The 17,407-nt window shown below is 38.8% G+C and overlaps 1 protein-coding gene across 1 annotated transcript in view; it reads right to left on the reverse strand.

Moving 5' to 3' along the window:
* Positions 1-17,407, reverse strand: part of macrod2 (mono-ADP ribosylhydrolase 2) — a 1,223,981-nt gene that overhangs the window by 1,140,911 nt on the left and 65,663 nt on the right. Inside the window, exon 3 of the mRNA XM_072265467.1 lies at positions 6,592-6,702. Within this exon, the coding sequence (XP_072121568.1) occupies positions 6,592-6,702 (111 nt within the window). The remainder of the gene's footprint in view (positions 1-6,591; positions 6,703-17,407) is intronic.

Genomic DNA, 17,407 nt, shown 5'->3' on the forward strand with positions numbered 1-17,407 from the left:
TGGAGTACTGTGTCCAGTTCTGGTCGCTTCACTATAGGAAGGATGTGGAAGCATTGGAAAGGGTACAGAGGAGATTTACCAGGATGCTGCCTGGTTTAGAGAGTGTGCATTATGATCAGAGATTAAGGGAGCTAGGGATTTACTCTTTGGAGAGAAGGAGGATGAGAGGAGACATGGTAGAGGTGTACAAGATAATAAGAGGAATAGATAGAATGGATAGCCAGCGCCTTTTCCCCAGGGCACCACTGCTCAATACAAGAGGACATGGCTTTAAGGTAAGGGGTGGGAAATTCAAGGGGGATATTAGAGGAAGGTTTTTTACTCAGAGAGTGGTTGGTGCGTGGAATGCACTACCTGAGTCAGCGGTGGAGGCAGATACACTAGTGAAGTTTAAGAGACTACTCGACAGGTATATGGAGGAATTTAAGGTGGGGGCTTATATGGAAGGCAGGGTTTGAGGGTCGGCACAACATTGTGGGCCAAAGGGCCTGTAATGTGCTGTACTGTTCTATGTTCTATATGCCCTTCCTTTGGCTTTTACATAGGCTGTGACTCCTCTTGTTAGCCACAGTTGTGTCAACTGGCCTTTAGAATACCTTTTTCCTCTTTGGGATGTATATATCCTGTCCCTTCCGAATTGCTTGCAGAAATTCCAGCCGTTGCGACTCTGCCATCACCCCTGCTAGTGTTCTTTTCCAATCAATTCTGACCAATTCCTTTGTCCTAACTTTGTAATTCCCTTTTACTCCATTGTAATACTGATACATCTGGCTTCAGCTTCTCTTTCTCACATTTCAGGGTGAATATGATCTATTACAATCACCTACCCCTAATGGTTCTTTTACCATAAGCTCTCTAATCAATTCCGAATCACTGCACAACACCCAATCCAGAATAGCTGATCCCCTAGTGGGCTCAACCAGGAGCTGCTCTAAGAAGCCACCTTGTAGGCATTCTGGAAATTCCCCTCTTGGAATCCAGCATCAACCTGATTTTCCCTATCTATCTGCATATTGAAATCTCCCATTGACTATTGTAACATGGCCTTTTTGGCATGTATTTTCTAGCTCCTGTTGTCATTTGTAGACCACATCCTTCCTACTGTTTGGGGGCTCTGTATACAACTCCCATCAGGGTCTTTTCACCCCTGAAGTTCTTTAGCTCTATCCACAATGCTTCAATACCTTCTGATCTTTTGTCACCTCTTTCTAATGATTTGATTTCATTTTTTACTAACAGAGAAATGCCACCCCCTCTGTCTTCCTTCCTGTCCTTTCAATACAATGTGTATCCTTGAACATTAAGCTCCCAGTTATAATCTTCTTTCAGTCATGATTCATTTTTGCCTACATCATATATGACAATCTATAACTGTGCTACGTTCATCTACCTTATTCTAAATATTGCAGACATTAAACTATAACACCTTCAGTCCTGTATTCACTCTTTTTGATTTTGTCCGCTTTTTATGTTGCAAATCATCTTGTTCACTGCAATTTTCCCCTATCAACATCCTCTCCCCACTGCACATTGCCTCTGTTTGTAAACCAACTGCCCCATCTTCGGCAGTATCACACTGGTTCCTATTCCTGAACAATTCTAGCCAACTTGCCCGCAAGGATATTGGACCCCCTCTGGTTCAGGTGTAACCTGTCCCTTTTGTACAGGTCGCACCTTCCCCAGAAGAGATCCCAATGATCCATAAATCTGAACCCCTGCACCAGATCCTCAGCCACGCATTCACCTGCCAGATCATCCTGTTCTTCCCCTCACTGGCACATGGTACAGGCAGCAATGAGAGACTACTACCCTGAAGGTCTGTTTCTCAGCTTTCTACCTAGCTCCCTAAAATCTCTCTTCAGGACTTCCTCTGCTTTTCTACCTATGTCATTGGTGCCAATATGTACCAAGACTTCTGGCTGCTCACCTTCACTCTTGAGAATGCAATGGATCTGATCCAAGATCCCTGATCCTGGCACCGGGGAGGCAACATACCATCCAGGTGTCTCTGTCGCGCCCACAGAACCTCGCCTCTATTCCTGACTGTGGAATCTCCTAGTGTGAGTGAGGCAATACCTCGAGCAACTACGCTTAGAGATTGAGATGTCAAATAGACCAAGTAGGGAAACAAAAAAGGAGAAAGTGCAAAGTGGCAGCAAGATAAATGGAGAAAATGATGAGGCAGAAAAAGAGGACTGGAAAAGATAATGCAGCAATGAATTATTTGAGGCTAAATTAAGCAAAAGTAGACTAGCAGTTGAATAACAGAGGAGAGAAGCACAAAAGATTAAGGGATGAAGGAGAAAGATGGATAGAGGAGAAAAGGAAGGTTAATTTCAATTAGCTAATTCTTTAGCTATGACAGGGAGAGAAGGGTTTGAAGATAGAATTCAGTTGAACAGATGGCATCATCAGAAATCATCAATATGTCACTTTGCTGACAGTCTAGATGCCAATCAGTTGAGCAGTGCTCAGTGATCATAGGGCAGATTGATTGTCAGTGCCAAGAAGAGAAGCCAAGTATTGGGGAGAGTTAAAACTGTATCATTACTTCATGATGAGGTGTAGGAAACTTACAGACTACTACTTTACAATAGATGTTTCCAAGCCCATTTCTGATACTTAGCACCAGAATATAGTGGCAGACAGAGGAAGTCAGAGAAATGTTGCACTTTTGGGGACTGGGGTTAAAACTCCTAACATTGACTCAATTCTTGCACTCAAAGGCAAACGTCTGTCGTTGGCATTTTCGATGAGATCTTCCCTGACTTTCAAACCATTCACTCAACTGGTTGGAGTTACATGTGAGTTTGTGGTCCAATTTCACAATGAGAAACACCAGCTGGTTTGATTTTAGGTTTCCTTAATATGAAGATCCTTTTCAGCTGTATGCTCCAGCTCAGTTACTAGGGGCTGGAAATTCAATGAATTTAAGAGCAACTCACCCTTGGTCACCAGAGCTTTCCTTCTGGTCCATCATGAGGTAATTGTGCTTGTGCTTTACTGTTCCAGTCAAACACACTATTTCCAATTAGGACACTGAAGTGTCTGTTTTCCAGTCAACAGATGGAAAGGGTCATTTCAACTATTATGTACATGTAACACTGTGAACAGTTTGACCACTTTGCTTGAGAGTAAACTCTGTTTCTTTTTCTTCTGATTGTGTTTTCTTGTTAAAAAAAGGTGCTCAATTTGTGTTTATGATTTTCCTGTGAATGTTGTTTATATGATGCCCTGTGCCTGAGATGCTGCTGCCAAGAAGTTTTTCATTGCACCATCAACTTTGACTTGGTTGGAAGAGGAGAGTTTTTCAAATCTCTTCCATGGGATGCAGACAGCATTGAGAAAGCCAACATTTAATGCCCACCCCTAAAAAATAATAAACTGGCTTTGCTGGGCAACCATCTTCATCCATTGCAATCCAGTCTTATATGGTAAAACTATACATACAGTCTGGTTTGATAGGGAGTTGCAGAACTCAGGCCAAGTTGCCAAGTCAGGAACAAGAGAAATTCCGCAGGTGCTGGAAATTCAAGCAACACACACAAAATGCTGGAGGAACTCAGCAGGCCAGGCAGCAGCTATGGTAAAAAGACTGTGTGTTGCCAAGGTAGGGACCTGTATGACTCTGAAGGAAGCTCACAAGCAGTGCTGATTCCATTTACTTGCTGTCTTTTTCCTTTTAGGTCGCAAATCCTTTTGCACATTAGTGTAGTGCATCTTACAGATGATACACATGACTGCCATTCTGGTGTGAAGAGTGAATGTTTAAGTAAGTGGATGAACTGCAAATCAAGCAGTGTATTTTGTCTTGGATTGGCACGGAGCCTCTTGTACCCCTTCAGACAAAAACGGAGTTCATCACATAATTCATACTTCCCTTATTTATAATAATTAGGCTTTCTACCCACATTACCTCCTTATTAGTCAAGAAGGCACAGCGGCATCTACACTTTCTGAGGAGATTAAGGCATAAAAGGCTCCCCATCCCCATTCTAAAAACTTCCTGTAAGAGCACCATCCTGTCTGGCTGCATCATTGTGTGGTAAAGTAGCTGCAAAGTATAGGACAATAAGATGCTAAAGAGGATAGTAAAAATCGCCAAAACATTGTTGAGGATCCCTGCCACCATCTCTCTGACCCACTGCCATCAGGAAGGAGTATCAGGATGAGGACTGCTGAACTGGGTAACAGTTTCCTCCCCCAGGCTGAGACTAATGAAATTAAGTTACATTTTATTAACTTATTTGTGGTAATATTTTGTTTTATGTGTTGTGTGAGATATATGTATTTTGGGTGCAGTGTGATCCAGAGATATGTTGTTTTGTTTGGTTGTGTGTGTATATATATATATATATATACACACACACACACACACACACACACACACACACACACACACACACACACACACACACGACAATAAACTTAAACTTGAACTCTGGAGAAATCATGAAGTGAGTTTCCAGTTTAAGAAATGACTCAAGATAAGAACATATCACGGTTCATCTCAATGAGAAACACACATTGTGATGCAAGAAGATACTTGATTGCCACCTGTTCTTCTTTAAGTGACTGCATTTCACTATCAAGCAATATTTCCCTGCTTTTCGGACTTCTCATTATAAATGTGTTTTATGAAGTGCCGCCATGTTCAATCTGTTAATCATTTCAGTGTCATCTACTGGTGTTAACTTTAAAGCTGCAAGATGACCTTTTTTAAAAATTCACAGGCTTTAGAATACCATTCTTACAATTCGTACTGTGTAAAATGAGGAAAACCAACTTTTCAGTATTTGTGAAAGGTCATTCTAACCTTTTGGAGTTTGGGTAAAATCTTATTTCATGCAAGGCTCACAGGGTGGATCAAGACAAACTAAATACAACTTCAACCACTACAAGCTCCTCCTGCAAATGCGAACACCAGAAAGGTAAGCATCACATACTGTAATAACCCACAGCACCAAAGAAAAATAAGGAAATGGAGGAAGGTGAACAACTGTGAACAGCACAGATAGTCTGACTAGATAAAACATGAGTCATTCTGAATATCTGTATTTTCACTGGCATTAATAAAACAACAGACTCTTAAGGTACAAGCACGACAAGTTAATATCTACTTTCCTTTAGGTTCTTTCTATTTCCTGCTGGTGTTTTGTAAATCAGACTATCAGCACCAACATAATCACAGCTCTATTTAATCAACCCCTACTTTTACCCATTTATCTGGCTCCATTACAAACTATACAACAATAGACGTGTTACAGCCCATACCACCTTCTTGGCCTCATTCCTACCATTTTCCCTGGAGCCCTGAAAATGCTTTCCTTCGAGTTCATATTCGCTTCCTTTTTGAAAGCTAGAACTGCATACTCTTCCATCATTGTTCATGATAATAAGTTCCAACTAACAATGACTCATGGTATTTAAAAAATCAACTTTCTTCATGTATCTATTGTTTCCTTTGCCAGGCACTTTATATCTATGACAACTGGCTTTCAACTTTTCCAGCAGTAGTAACTTTTCTTCCTCTATTTAAATAAATGAATGATTATGTATGGTAATATGCAAGGAACAAATACTCATTCTGGAGCAGATTGATCAAAACAAATTACACATCTGAACATCAATTTCTCCTTCTTATCTTACTCTGTGACACCAATTCAAAAATGTTTGGCCTTTTCTTGCAGTCTTTTGATTAAGCAATCTGTTGCCATTCAAATTGATACAAACATCCTCATCAATACCCACTGTGAATATGAGAACATCAAAATGTAAATAGTTGAAAATTTGCTGGTCAGAATGCATGTCACTTAAGATGGCAAGAAAGCAGCTTTAAAAACAAATGTTCCTTCAAGCAAATTGTTTGAAAAATCTCCAAAGTACTTCTAAATTAACTGAATGATACAGAACAGAAGGTAGATTCTATATTATTTCTTAAACATCACATGGTGTCTTATTGTACTCTACTCCTCCTGAAGTCCAGCAATGCTGTGTAAAATCGCAACAGTCGCAGCCTACAATGAGAAATTTCAGCATATATGGCCCTGAGAGATCTGTACAAGGTAAGAGTTTCCATTAATGCAAAATTATGGACTGTATTGTATATTTAAAGCAATTGAAGACAAAACAGAAATTAATAAGTCACTCCCAATGATCTGCATCAAATTCACTTGTAATTCAAACATCTTTTGCAGGTCTCTTAAAAGTGTACACTCCTCATAGCACAAAGGTTTTTGAGAAATTTCTGTATTTCCTTAAATGTTAGTATCTCTGCTTGAGTGCATATAAATCAACAGTATGTAATAATAAATGTGATCTTTTGCACCAAGAAAATATGAAATTAAACAGAAAATGCTCATAATATTCAGCAGATGCTATCTAAACTGTTGAATATTTCAGGAATGCTGTGCTCAATTTCAGATATTCAGCATTTGCATTCATTTATGCAAAAACAAAGAAACTATTGCTTTTGGAAATGCATTGAAAGGTTCCGTAAGCAGAAAGGTTTGCTATAGAAGTGTGATTTAACTAATCCATAACAATATTTTACCCATCAAGGGCCCATTAGGTTTTGTTGAAAATACCAACCTGCATTTACTACTGCATCAATTTTAAGCTTTGTTATATCACCTTGATACAGTGAAACGGTATCGCTCAGCTTGGAGACTTTTTGAGCAGAAACCTCTTCCTGTTCTTCACCTACAAAATGAAATCAAACATATTCATCAGCACTTTTCCCACCGCTTCATGAAAACACCACAAATAGAGAAAGAAATTGTGGAAGCAATGAACATTTACTAGTTGCAATAAAATTGATAGCCACATCTGCAGCTGAGGCAAATAAATGAGGTACTTTCAAAATTAGAGTAATAAGATATTAGAAAAATAAAAGGCTGGCATGAGGGGGATCAAATGAGAAGAAACTAATGGAAATTGTAAATAGTGGCACAGAGAAGATGGATAGAATGTCAATCTTTCCCTAAAATATATCCAATGACTTCACCTATGCTATTCTAAGTTGTCTTACTGCTTTTGCTCGCATATGCAGTGACAACCATACTGGTTTTTGAGCACCACCACACGCAACTGACTTTATTTAAAAACTGTTCAGGCATAGGGTTGTGTCTAACAGCCACACAAGTTCACATGATTTACACAGTAGTTAAAAACTTTTCAGCAAGTCTTCTGTCCCAATTAAACAGGATAGTGTCCCAAATAAACAAAGGGAATCTCGGCTATCTTCTTGATTAGATTTTGTTCTTTAAGAATTATCACAAATATGGGGCTGCCCCACTTAACCAACGGACCAATTAACCAATGTATTCTATTTTCACTGCCATGGGGGAAAAAAATTTCAAAGACTCGCATCATCCTAAGAGAAAAGATATTGACTCAACTGTTTTAAATGGGCGACATTTTAATTTTTAGAACTGTCTCATAATTTTAAATTCTCGCACAAAAGGAAACATCCTCTCCATTTTCATCTTGTCAAAACACCTTGGGATCAAGTTAGCTGTTAACTTTATAAACCCAATGGATCCAAGTCAAGCGTGTCCAACCTTTCCACCCTTCCCTAAATAAGACCGATGTTGTATATAGTACTCCAAATGCAGGTCTGATTCATGTTGCCTTTGAGTATATTTGGTGGGGCAAGCAAGCTGGAGGTCAGGGGAGGAGAGGGTTGTGCGAGGGTGGGGGCATGGAGGGACCAGTTTTCATAACTTTTTCCCTCTCATTGCCCACCTATATCTACATCTATTTCCAATTTTAATTGGCGCATTTCAACCTCCATGATAATCATATTGTGTGAAATGAACATTCAGCAGCATACTAAGCCTCAATGAATTAATCCCCTCTATATCTTGAAGCAAGTATCTGTAAAATCTTTCTATTATTCAGTAATATCTTCTATGCTTCTTGCAATACAACAGCAAATTCCTCTTAATGTCAATGGCTCCACACTCAACCCCACACTAAATACTCACTTTCTCATCAGCAATCTTCTTACTGCTCAAATTTAACAGAGACTTCCAATCTGAGACAACTGTCAAAACATTCAACGCATAATGCAAGAGAACTGCAGATCTCACTGGATCAGATCTAAAGTTTTCTGTTACACTTCTGAAATTCATTCTTTTGTTCATCCCATGTACCTCCAAATCATAGCAACAACCTCTGAGTAAGTTAAACTCAACTTCTCTTTTGCATTTAATTAATTTGATTTCATAATATCAAATTACTTAATACCTTAGTATCTCATCTCAGTTCATCCCCTACTGCTTTATAGATAGTAAAAGCTACAGATGATATCATCTAATGACAACTTAGTGATCAAGGCTATTAATGTTTATTTTTAATTCATTTATGAGATGCAAGCTAATAATTATTGTGGAAACATTTATGACTCAGCTCCTGATCAGAATGTAGAGCCACATCTCCTTATTCTAGCTGTCCCAGTTTGCTTCTCAGCAATACAGATCTCTTCTGTCAACTGTGTTTATAGAAGTATGGACTGCCAAGAAATCTGACCTTAAGACCAATTACTTGAGGAAGGGTTGCTTTTGTGTTTGTGCTCTTCCTTCAACTTAGATAAATATGCTTAAGTCCTTCATTATCAAATATTTAAACATTGAGCACAATAAAGCAATATGAAAAAATTACAAAGTATTTTTCAGGAAGGAAACAAGCAAAGCAGAGCAATTTAGGAGATTTATAAAGGAAGCAATGACAGCGGGATGAAAGTTAGGGGCATGCATTAAATAAGGAAATCACAGGAAAACATGTAGGACTGGAAAAAGGTTGAAAACAAAGCCTATTATGAAATTGTGAAAGGCCTATATCATTAACAGCTAGATAAGTTTTTCTTTAGAACTACTTAATCGTCAGTCAGTTACATCATAACTCATTGACAGAACTGGTATGCGTAAAACAATTCTTATTTCTTGAGGAAACATTCCTATAGATAGCAAAGTTCAAACCTGGCTCTTGTGCTTCCCCAAGAAGGTTCACTGCTTAAGGCAAGAAATCATTTGAAATTTTGTGATGCCTTTTTTAAAAATTTAAGCAAAAACTATACTCAAATAGTTAGATAAACCATCTCAAAAAATGGACTTTGCAAATTACCAAGTTTCACTGAGCTACTGTTTGCAACATGATATTCATCAAACTATAGTGTTGTTATTCTTTTAATACTAGCATTGCATTGTTTGCCATCTAGTGGTATACCTTGAGAAAACAATCTATTTTAAATGCAGGATTTAATTAGGACATTTTAAAGTCACGTTACAGTGTGTGACAGAACACCATAAATTTATTGGGTTATTCTAAAATAATGTCATAATCATAGCTAATCATAAATATTTTACTTCCCCAATAATATTGATACAATACTTACAACTGCACACTTGCCATCAAAAGCTGGAGCAAGTAGTCACTAGACAGTATTTTAGCAGGCTCATGCATAACAAAATCTGCTTGATTTTAGTCTTATTATTTGAAAGTCAGAGAACTTCTATAAAGCATGGAGTATTTATTCTACTAGATTCTCACCAAGTAGAGAAGACAAAGTCTACCCCACAATGTGATGGTTTGGGAACTGTATCCTCTGTGTTCCAGTCGCTTGAAAACTTCGCAAGTATCATCATAAGCCCTACTGTCCTTTCCATTGATTTTAACCATCACTCCAACTCACAATCAGCAACATATCACTTTGTGTAAGATCATTTATCTTCTTCCATATCAAACACACACAATTTACTTTAAGAAGCTCCCATTGTGAGAGAAGGGTCAGGTCAAGTTCTAAAATGATTGATTTTAAATCACCTGCTACAGAAACCAATAATTCCATGCAGAACTGATCAATCCAGGAGCTCAAGACATTATCACAGTGGAATTTTTCAAATACAACTTGAAAACTATGGATGGACTTGAGGTCTGTTACATTCATAGAGCTCGATAAGGACAGCAGGACATGCTCAATAGGAGCTTCATGCTTTGGTTAATTGATAAATAATGCTGCAGCTATTACAGAAGTTAATTTGGGGTAATGTATTGCTTTGATGTCCAGAGTTTCACTGAGTGCAGATGGAAGTATACATTGGCCATCAAATTTACCCATGATCATCACATTGCTGACTTTGATTCTGTCAAGGACAAACAACTGATGCACTTCTGTTACTTGTCCGTTTCCAGGGAAAAGTTCAAACTAAATTTACTATCAAAGTACATCTATGCAGCATATACAACCCTGAGATTCATTTTCTTGTGGTCATACTCAATAAATCTCTGGAATAATAACCCTTACAGGATCAGTGAAAGATCACACCAACTTGGGCATTCAACCAGTAAGCAAAAGACAACAAACAGCACAAAAACAAAAAGAAAGAAATAATACTAATAAATAAATAAGCAACAGATATCGAGAAAATGAGATGAAGAGTCCTTGAAGGTGAGTCCATTAGCTGTGGGCACATTTCAGTGAACCAGCATGTGAAGTTAGTGAACTTATCCCCTTTAGTTCAAGAGCCTGATGGTTGAGAGATAATAACTGTCGCTGAATGGGGTGGTGTGAGTCCTGAGGCTCCTGTAACTTTTGCCTGATGGCTGCAGCGAGAAGAGAGCATGACCTGAGTAGTGTCGGTCCCTGATGAAGGATGCTGCCTTCCTTTTTTTTTTAATAATATAATTTTTATTGAGTTTTCAAAAAGAATACATGAAAGATAAAATCTACCCTCCCCCCTCCCCTTAACCCCCCCCCCCATATATAGTCCTACCTAAAAGAAGAAGAGAAAAAAAAAGCCGCCTGGGTATTGGAAGGTTTCCACATGCTCCATGGGATTCAAAATAAATTTGGTATAATTATTTGTTACTTTCCCCAAGGGACAAAGATCTTTTTCGGAGCACTTAAATATGCCATCCTATCTTTTGTAAATAAGGGCGCCAAATATTCAAAGATGTTACATATTTATCTCTTAAATTATAAGTAATTTTTTTGAGTGGAATGGAACTAGCCATTTCATTATTCCAACGATCCATACTTAAATACGAATCAGATTTCCAAGTAACTGCTATAGTCTTCTTAGCTACTGCCAATACAATTTTTATAAATTCTTTCTGATATTTATTCAATTTAAGTTTCGGCTTTATCCCTTCAATATCACCTAATAGGAATAATAGGATGCTGCCTTCCTGAAACAGTGTTACATATGGATGTGCTCAATGGTTGGTAAGGCTTTACCCATGTCCACTACTTTTTGCAAGATTTTCCATTCAAGGGCATCGGTTCTTCCATACCTGGCTGTGATGCATCAGGTCAATAGACTTTCCACTACACATCTACAGAAGTTTGTCAAAGTTTTAGGTGTTTTACTGAATCTCTACAAATTCCTAATGAAATAGTGATGCTGCCGTGCTTTCTTCATAATTGCACTTATGAGCTGGGCCCAGGACATGTCCTCCAAAATAATAACACCGAGGAATTTAAAGTTGCTAACCCTCCCCACCTCTGATTCTCCAATGAGGACTGGCTCTTGCCACCTCTGTTTCCTCTTCCTGAAGTCATTAATCAGCTTTTTGGTCTTACTGCCATTGAGTAAGAATCAGAATCCGGTTTAATATCACCAGCATCTGTTGTGAAATTTGTAAACTTTGTGGCATCAGTACAATGCAATATATGATAATATAGAAAAAAAAGTCAATTATAGTAATATATGTATATTAAATAGTTAACTTAGAAATAGTGCAAAAACAGAAAATAATATTTAAAAAGTGAGATAGCATTCTCAGATTCAAAGTCCATTCAGAAATCGAATCACAAAGGGGAAGAAGCTGAGTGTATCTTCAGGCTTCTGTAACTCCTTCCTGACAGTAACAATGAAAAGAGGGCACGATCTGGGCAATGGGGGTCCTTAATAATGAATGTCGCCCTTCTGAGGCACTAGTCCTTGAAGATGTCTTAGGTACTACAGAGGTTATTACCCAAGATGGAGCTGATTAGCTTTGTAACTTTCTGCAGCTCTCAATCCTGTGCAGTAGCCCCCCCCCCACCCCCAACACTAGAGAGTGATACAGCCTGTCAGAATGCTCTTCGCGGTACATTTGTAGAAGTTTGAGCGTTTTAGATGATAGACAAAATCTCTTCAAACTCCGAATGAAATATAGCCACTGTCTTGCCTTCTTCATAGCTGCATCCATATGTTGGGACCAGGTTTGATCCTCAAAAGATATGACACCCAGAAACTTGAAATAGCTCACTCTCTCCACTTCTGATCCCTCCCTCTATGAGGATTGGTTCGTCTTCCCTTGTCTTCCCCTTCCTGAAGTCCACAATCAGCTCTTTGGTCTACTGACACTGAGTGCAAGGTTGTTGCTGCGACATCACTCAACTAGCTGGTATATCTTGCTCTTGTATGCCCTCTCACGTACATCTGAGATTCTACCAACAATGGTTGCATCATCAGAAAATTTATAGATGTAAGTGCTGCTGGATGGGAGTGATTGAGGTAGGTTACCATGTTCTTCTTGGGCACTGGTATAATTGAAGCCTGCTTGAAGCAGGTGGGTACCTCAGACTGCCAAAGCGAGAAGTTAAAAATCTAAGTGAACCCTCCAGCCAGTTGATCAGCACAGGTCTTTAAGTACTTGGTAGTGCTGCATAAATCTGCACAGGGATGACTCACACTGCTTGATGCTCCAAGTGGATTCATACCAATATGTTGTACATTCCCTTAAAATTCAAAACCCTCAAATGTAAATTGTAAGGAAGTCACTGCTCCATAGCAATGAGTGAATCAACTTCTTGGAATTGTTAGTGGAAACTGTGTTACTCCATCTTCTGAAAAATAGACTTCAGTCTGGTCAGTAAACCCTGAAGAGCCATGGTCATTATTTTAGTGGTTGAATCTAATCACAATCTTTGTGACTTCATGGTTTAATATTTCTGATGGATGTAAATTTATTGTCAGAGTACATCTATGTCACCATATACAACTGTGAGATTCATTTTCTTGCAGTCATACTCAATAAATCCAGGAACTATAATAGAATCAATGAAAAAATGCACCAACAGGGCAGACAAGTGTGCAAAAGACAACAAACTGTGCAAATACAAAAAGAAAGGAAAAAAAATAATAAACAAGCAATAAACTTCAAGAATATGAGATGAAGAGTCTTTGACAGTGAGCCCATAGGTTAATGGGAAGAGTTCAGTGATGGGGCAAGTGAAGTTGAGTACAGTTATCCCCTTTGGTTCAGGAGCCTGATGGTTGAGGGGTAATAACTGTTCCTAAATCTGATGCAGTGAGTTTTGAGTTTTGAGGGAATATTCGTAGCTATTTATATCTGATAGGGCTTAAAAGCTTTATTTGAGTTTAGAACTTAGTGGTCAGCAAACCCAATGCCATCACACTAGTGTCTGGATCCTTCTCAATTTTAACCCCTTCACCATAAACCTCTCTTTCTGCTCATCTGCATTTTCCAAGAATACATCCCCTTCAACCATCTGGTTTTGAAACCAATCTGCACAACCCTAATCACTATCTCAGTATTGCAATATTTTGACCACTTTGCACTACAATAGACTTTGTTCTTTTATTATTCTAAATGCATTCTTTTTGTATAATATTGTATAATTTGTATTTAGTTTATGTTTTTCTTGGGAACATGTTTCTAATGTTATGTGTCTATGATGTTGCTCCAAGTAAGATTTTCATATTACCTGCCATACATGCACTTGGGATATGACAGTAAGTTTGACTTCATCTTTCATCCTTAAAGCCCATGTCATATATAAAGAGTATATCTCCTTTGTGGTCTGGTGTCAAATTTCATTTACTAATCAACCCTGATGAACATTTGAGAAGATGTTATATAAAGGCACTTGGATATAAAACCACCCAACCCAAATAAAACAAAACTAAAACACAAAAGATTCTGCAGATGCTGAAATTCCAGACCAACACACACAAAATGCTGGAGGAACTTAGCAGGTCAGGCAGCATCCATGGAAATGAATAAACTGTCGATGGTTTGACTGAGACACTTCTTCACGTCCTGAATGAGTTTCTCCAGCATTTCGTAGGTGTTACAACAAAACTTGTTTTCCTCTGGTTGGTCTATGGCTAATCATAAAACTATAGATATCAGCTGAAGAAAACAGACAGAGCACTAGATGGTGCTCGTGTTTTCCTATGGTATTATACTTATGCCTTAACAATTCAAATATTTAACCACAAATAAATAGAATGCCCTGAAATAAGAATGCACTTTTATTGGCAACTCAGGAGAACATTGAAATAGATTGGACATAACTATACATCTGTAATCGGAAGGGAAAAAGGACTCAGAAAAATTACAAGTCACCAGGGAAGTGATACTGAACAAATTGCTGGAGTTTTAAGCTGTTAAATTAGATCTCGGAGGACTGCATCCTTGATTCTTTTGCAAATTGGCTAATGAGAGAGTGATTGCCTTGTTTTTTTTTTAATTTCCCTCAAGTCTTTGGATTCAGAGAAAATTCCAAGGAATGAGAAAAAAAAGTAGATCTAACTACTTGATTCAAAAAAAGGAACAGGAAACTACATTTAGCTATAATAGAGAAAATATTTGAAGCCATTATAGAAGAAATTACAGCAGAACAGTTAGAACTCAAAAGCAATAAAAACATGGTTTTATGGAAAAGAATTCATGTGTAACTAATTAATTTGAGTCCCTGGAAGATGTAACACGTACTGTTGATAAAGGAAAATTAGGGGTGGATGAGACATGATAATGCTCACAGTGTAGAGGGGTCTGGGTGCCAGAGTTGGTTATTCCAAGAGTCAGCTTTTGGGTCCCAGTTTTTTTTCCACAGAAAGTATCAACTGTGGGATCAAATGTCAGCTTTCTACATTTGTTTAAGGTATAGAACTGGATGGAATTGAGTATAGCAGAGAATGTAAAGAGACAAATGAGTGGGTGAAAACTAGCAGATTTTAACATAATATAGGAAAAAAATCGAGTTATCTGCTTAGGTGCCACAATTGAAAGCTTGAGTACTTGATAAGTGGTATGAGATTTCATAGGGTCCTAGATGTTTAGTCTGGCTTATTATATTATTGTCACATGTACCAAGATACAATGAAAATCTTGTCACACCTACTGTTCACACAGATGAAATTATTACACAATGTATTGAGCTAATATAAGGTAAACAACGCTAATGCAGAACAAAGTCCAACAGCTACTGAAAAAGTTTAAGTTCAAAGTTCAGAGTAAATTTACCAAAAAAAAGAAATGCAGCTATATTTTATTAAAAACTCTCCCTAAACAAAGACTAACAAACACCAATAGCAAATAAAAATAATACTGAGAACGAGTTGTAAAGGGTACTTGAAAGTGAGTCTTTGGTCATCAAATCAGTTCAGAGTATTGGTAAATGAAGTTATCCATGTGCTCAGGAGCCAAATAGTTGTAGGAAAATAACTCTTCCTGAATCTGGTGAGAAGAGATCATGGCCTAGGTGGTGTGGGTCCTTGAGGATGGATAATTCTTCCAGATGTCAACACTCCATGTAAATGTACTCAAAGGTGGGAGGATTTTGTCCGTGATGAACTGAGCTGTATCCACCACTCTCCATTCCTGGGTATTGGTGGTCCCATACCAGGCCATAACAAAACCAGTTGGGATACTGTGCATCTATAGAAGATTGTCAAAGTTTTTTGGTGTCATGCTGAATCTATGCAAACTTAAAAGAAAGTACAAGGAATTTAAAGCTACTGACCTTCTCCATCTCTGCTTCCCCGAATGAGAACAGGCTCATGGACCTCTGACTTCCTTCTCCTGCAGTCAATAACCAGCTCTTTGATTTTGCTGACATTGGGTGAGAGATTGTTGTTAAGGCACAACTCAAACAGATTTTCAATCTCCATCTTATATGCCGATTTGTCACCACCTTTGATTTGGCCAACAACAGTGGTATTATCAGCAAAGTTAAATATGGCATTGGAGCTGCACTTAGCAATACAGTCATAATTAGAGCAGTGGTTCAAGCACACAGCACCTGCGCTGACGGTGCATGTGAAGGAGATATTGTTGCCAATCCGTACTAACTGAGGTCTGCCAGTGAGGAAATCAAGGATCCAGTCACATAGAGAGGTACCAGGGCCCAGAAGTTGGAGCTCAGTAATAATTATCAAGGGAATGATAGTGTTGAATGCTGAGCTGCAGTCAATGAAGAGCAACTTCATTATCCAGGTATTTCAGAGCTGAGCGAAGAGCCAATGAAATGGCATCTGCTGTTGACTTGTTGTGACAGAAGGCAAATTGGAGAAGATCCAGGTCACTCCACAGGCATGACCAACCTCTCGATGGATGTAAGTGCTACTGGATGGATATTCATTGAGGTAGGTTACTACATTCTTCTTGGGCATGATTGATGCCTGCTTGAAGCAGATGGGTACTTCAGACTGCTGAAGTGAGAGGTTGAAGCAATCTGTAAACACTTCAGCCAGTTGATTAGCACAGGTCTTCAGTACTCAGCCACATATGTCATCTGGGCCAGATGCCTTCACCCACCTGAAGGATGCTCAGACATTGGCCTCAGAGACAGGAATCACAGGTCGCCAGGGATTGTGGAGGTTTGTGAAGGTGCCTCCACATACAGTCGATCAAAGCAAGCATAAAAAGGCATTGTGCTCATCTGGGAGTGAAACGTTGTTACCATTTATGTTGCTTGGTTTTAGTTTGTAGGAGGAGATGTCATCCAAGCCCCCCTACCCACGCCACCAATATAGCCCCTAACAGATTGCGGATTTCATGATTCATCCAGCTTCCAGTTGGGCAACACTGAGATTTTGTGGGGACAGTGCAGTGTAGGTAAATAATAAAGAGCAAGATCATAACACGGTAGATTGTGAGGTCAAGAGTCCACCTTATCATACAAGAGGCCCTTTCAATATTCTAGTAACAGTAGGGTAGAAACTGTCCTTGAACCTGGTGGTTTGAGCATTCAGGCTTGTACAAGTCACTGAAGGGCAACAAGCAAATGTTACAGGCAAATCAGAAGGCAAATACCATGTTAGTGTTTATGACAATAACAGAAGTAGGGAGGTCTCACTACAAATTCTATTGATCTTGTGAAATCAAACATGAAATACTGCGCATCTTCATGACCACGGACAGATATACTTGCCACAGAGGGAGTGCAGTGGAGATTTACTAATCAGTTCTTGATTGCTTAGTTTAATCAGAGTCCTAGAGTAATACAACACAGAAACAGGCCCATCAGGTCCACACTGACCACAGCATCCTCCTTGTCAGTCCCAGTTGCCAGCTTTCAGCCCATAACCCTCTAAGCCCCTGCCCTCCATGTACTTGTCCAAATACCTCTTGAATGCTGCAATTCTACCTGCCTCAACATCTCCTCAGT

The sequence above is a fragment of the Mobula birostris genome, chromosome 8 (genome assembly GCF_030028105.1).
Source record: "Mobula birostris isolate sMobBir1 chromosome 8, sMobBir1.hap1, whole genome shotgun sequence".
Classification (NCBI taxonomy): Eukaryota; Metazoa; Chordata; class Chondrichthyes; order Myliobatiformes; family Myliobatidae; genus Mobula; species Mobula birostris.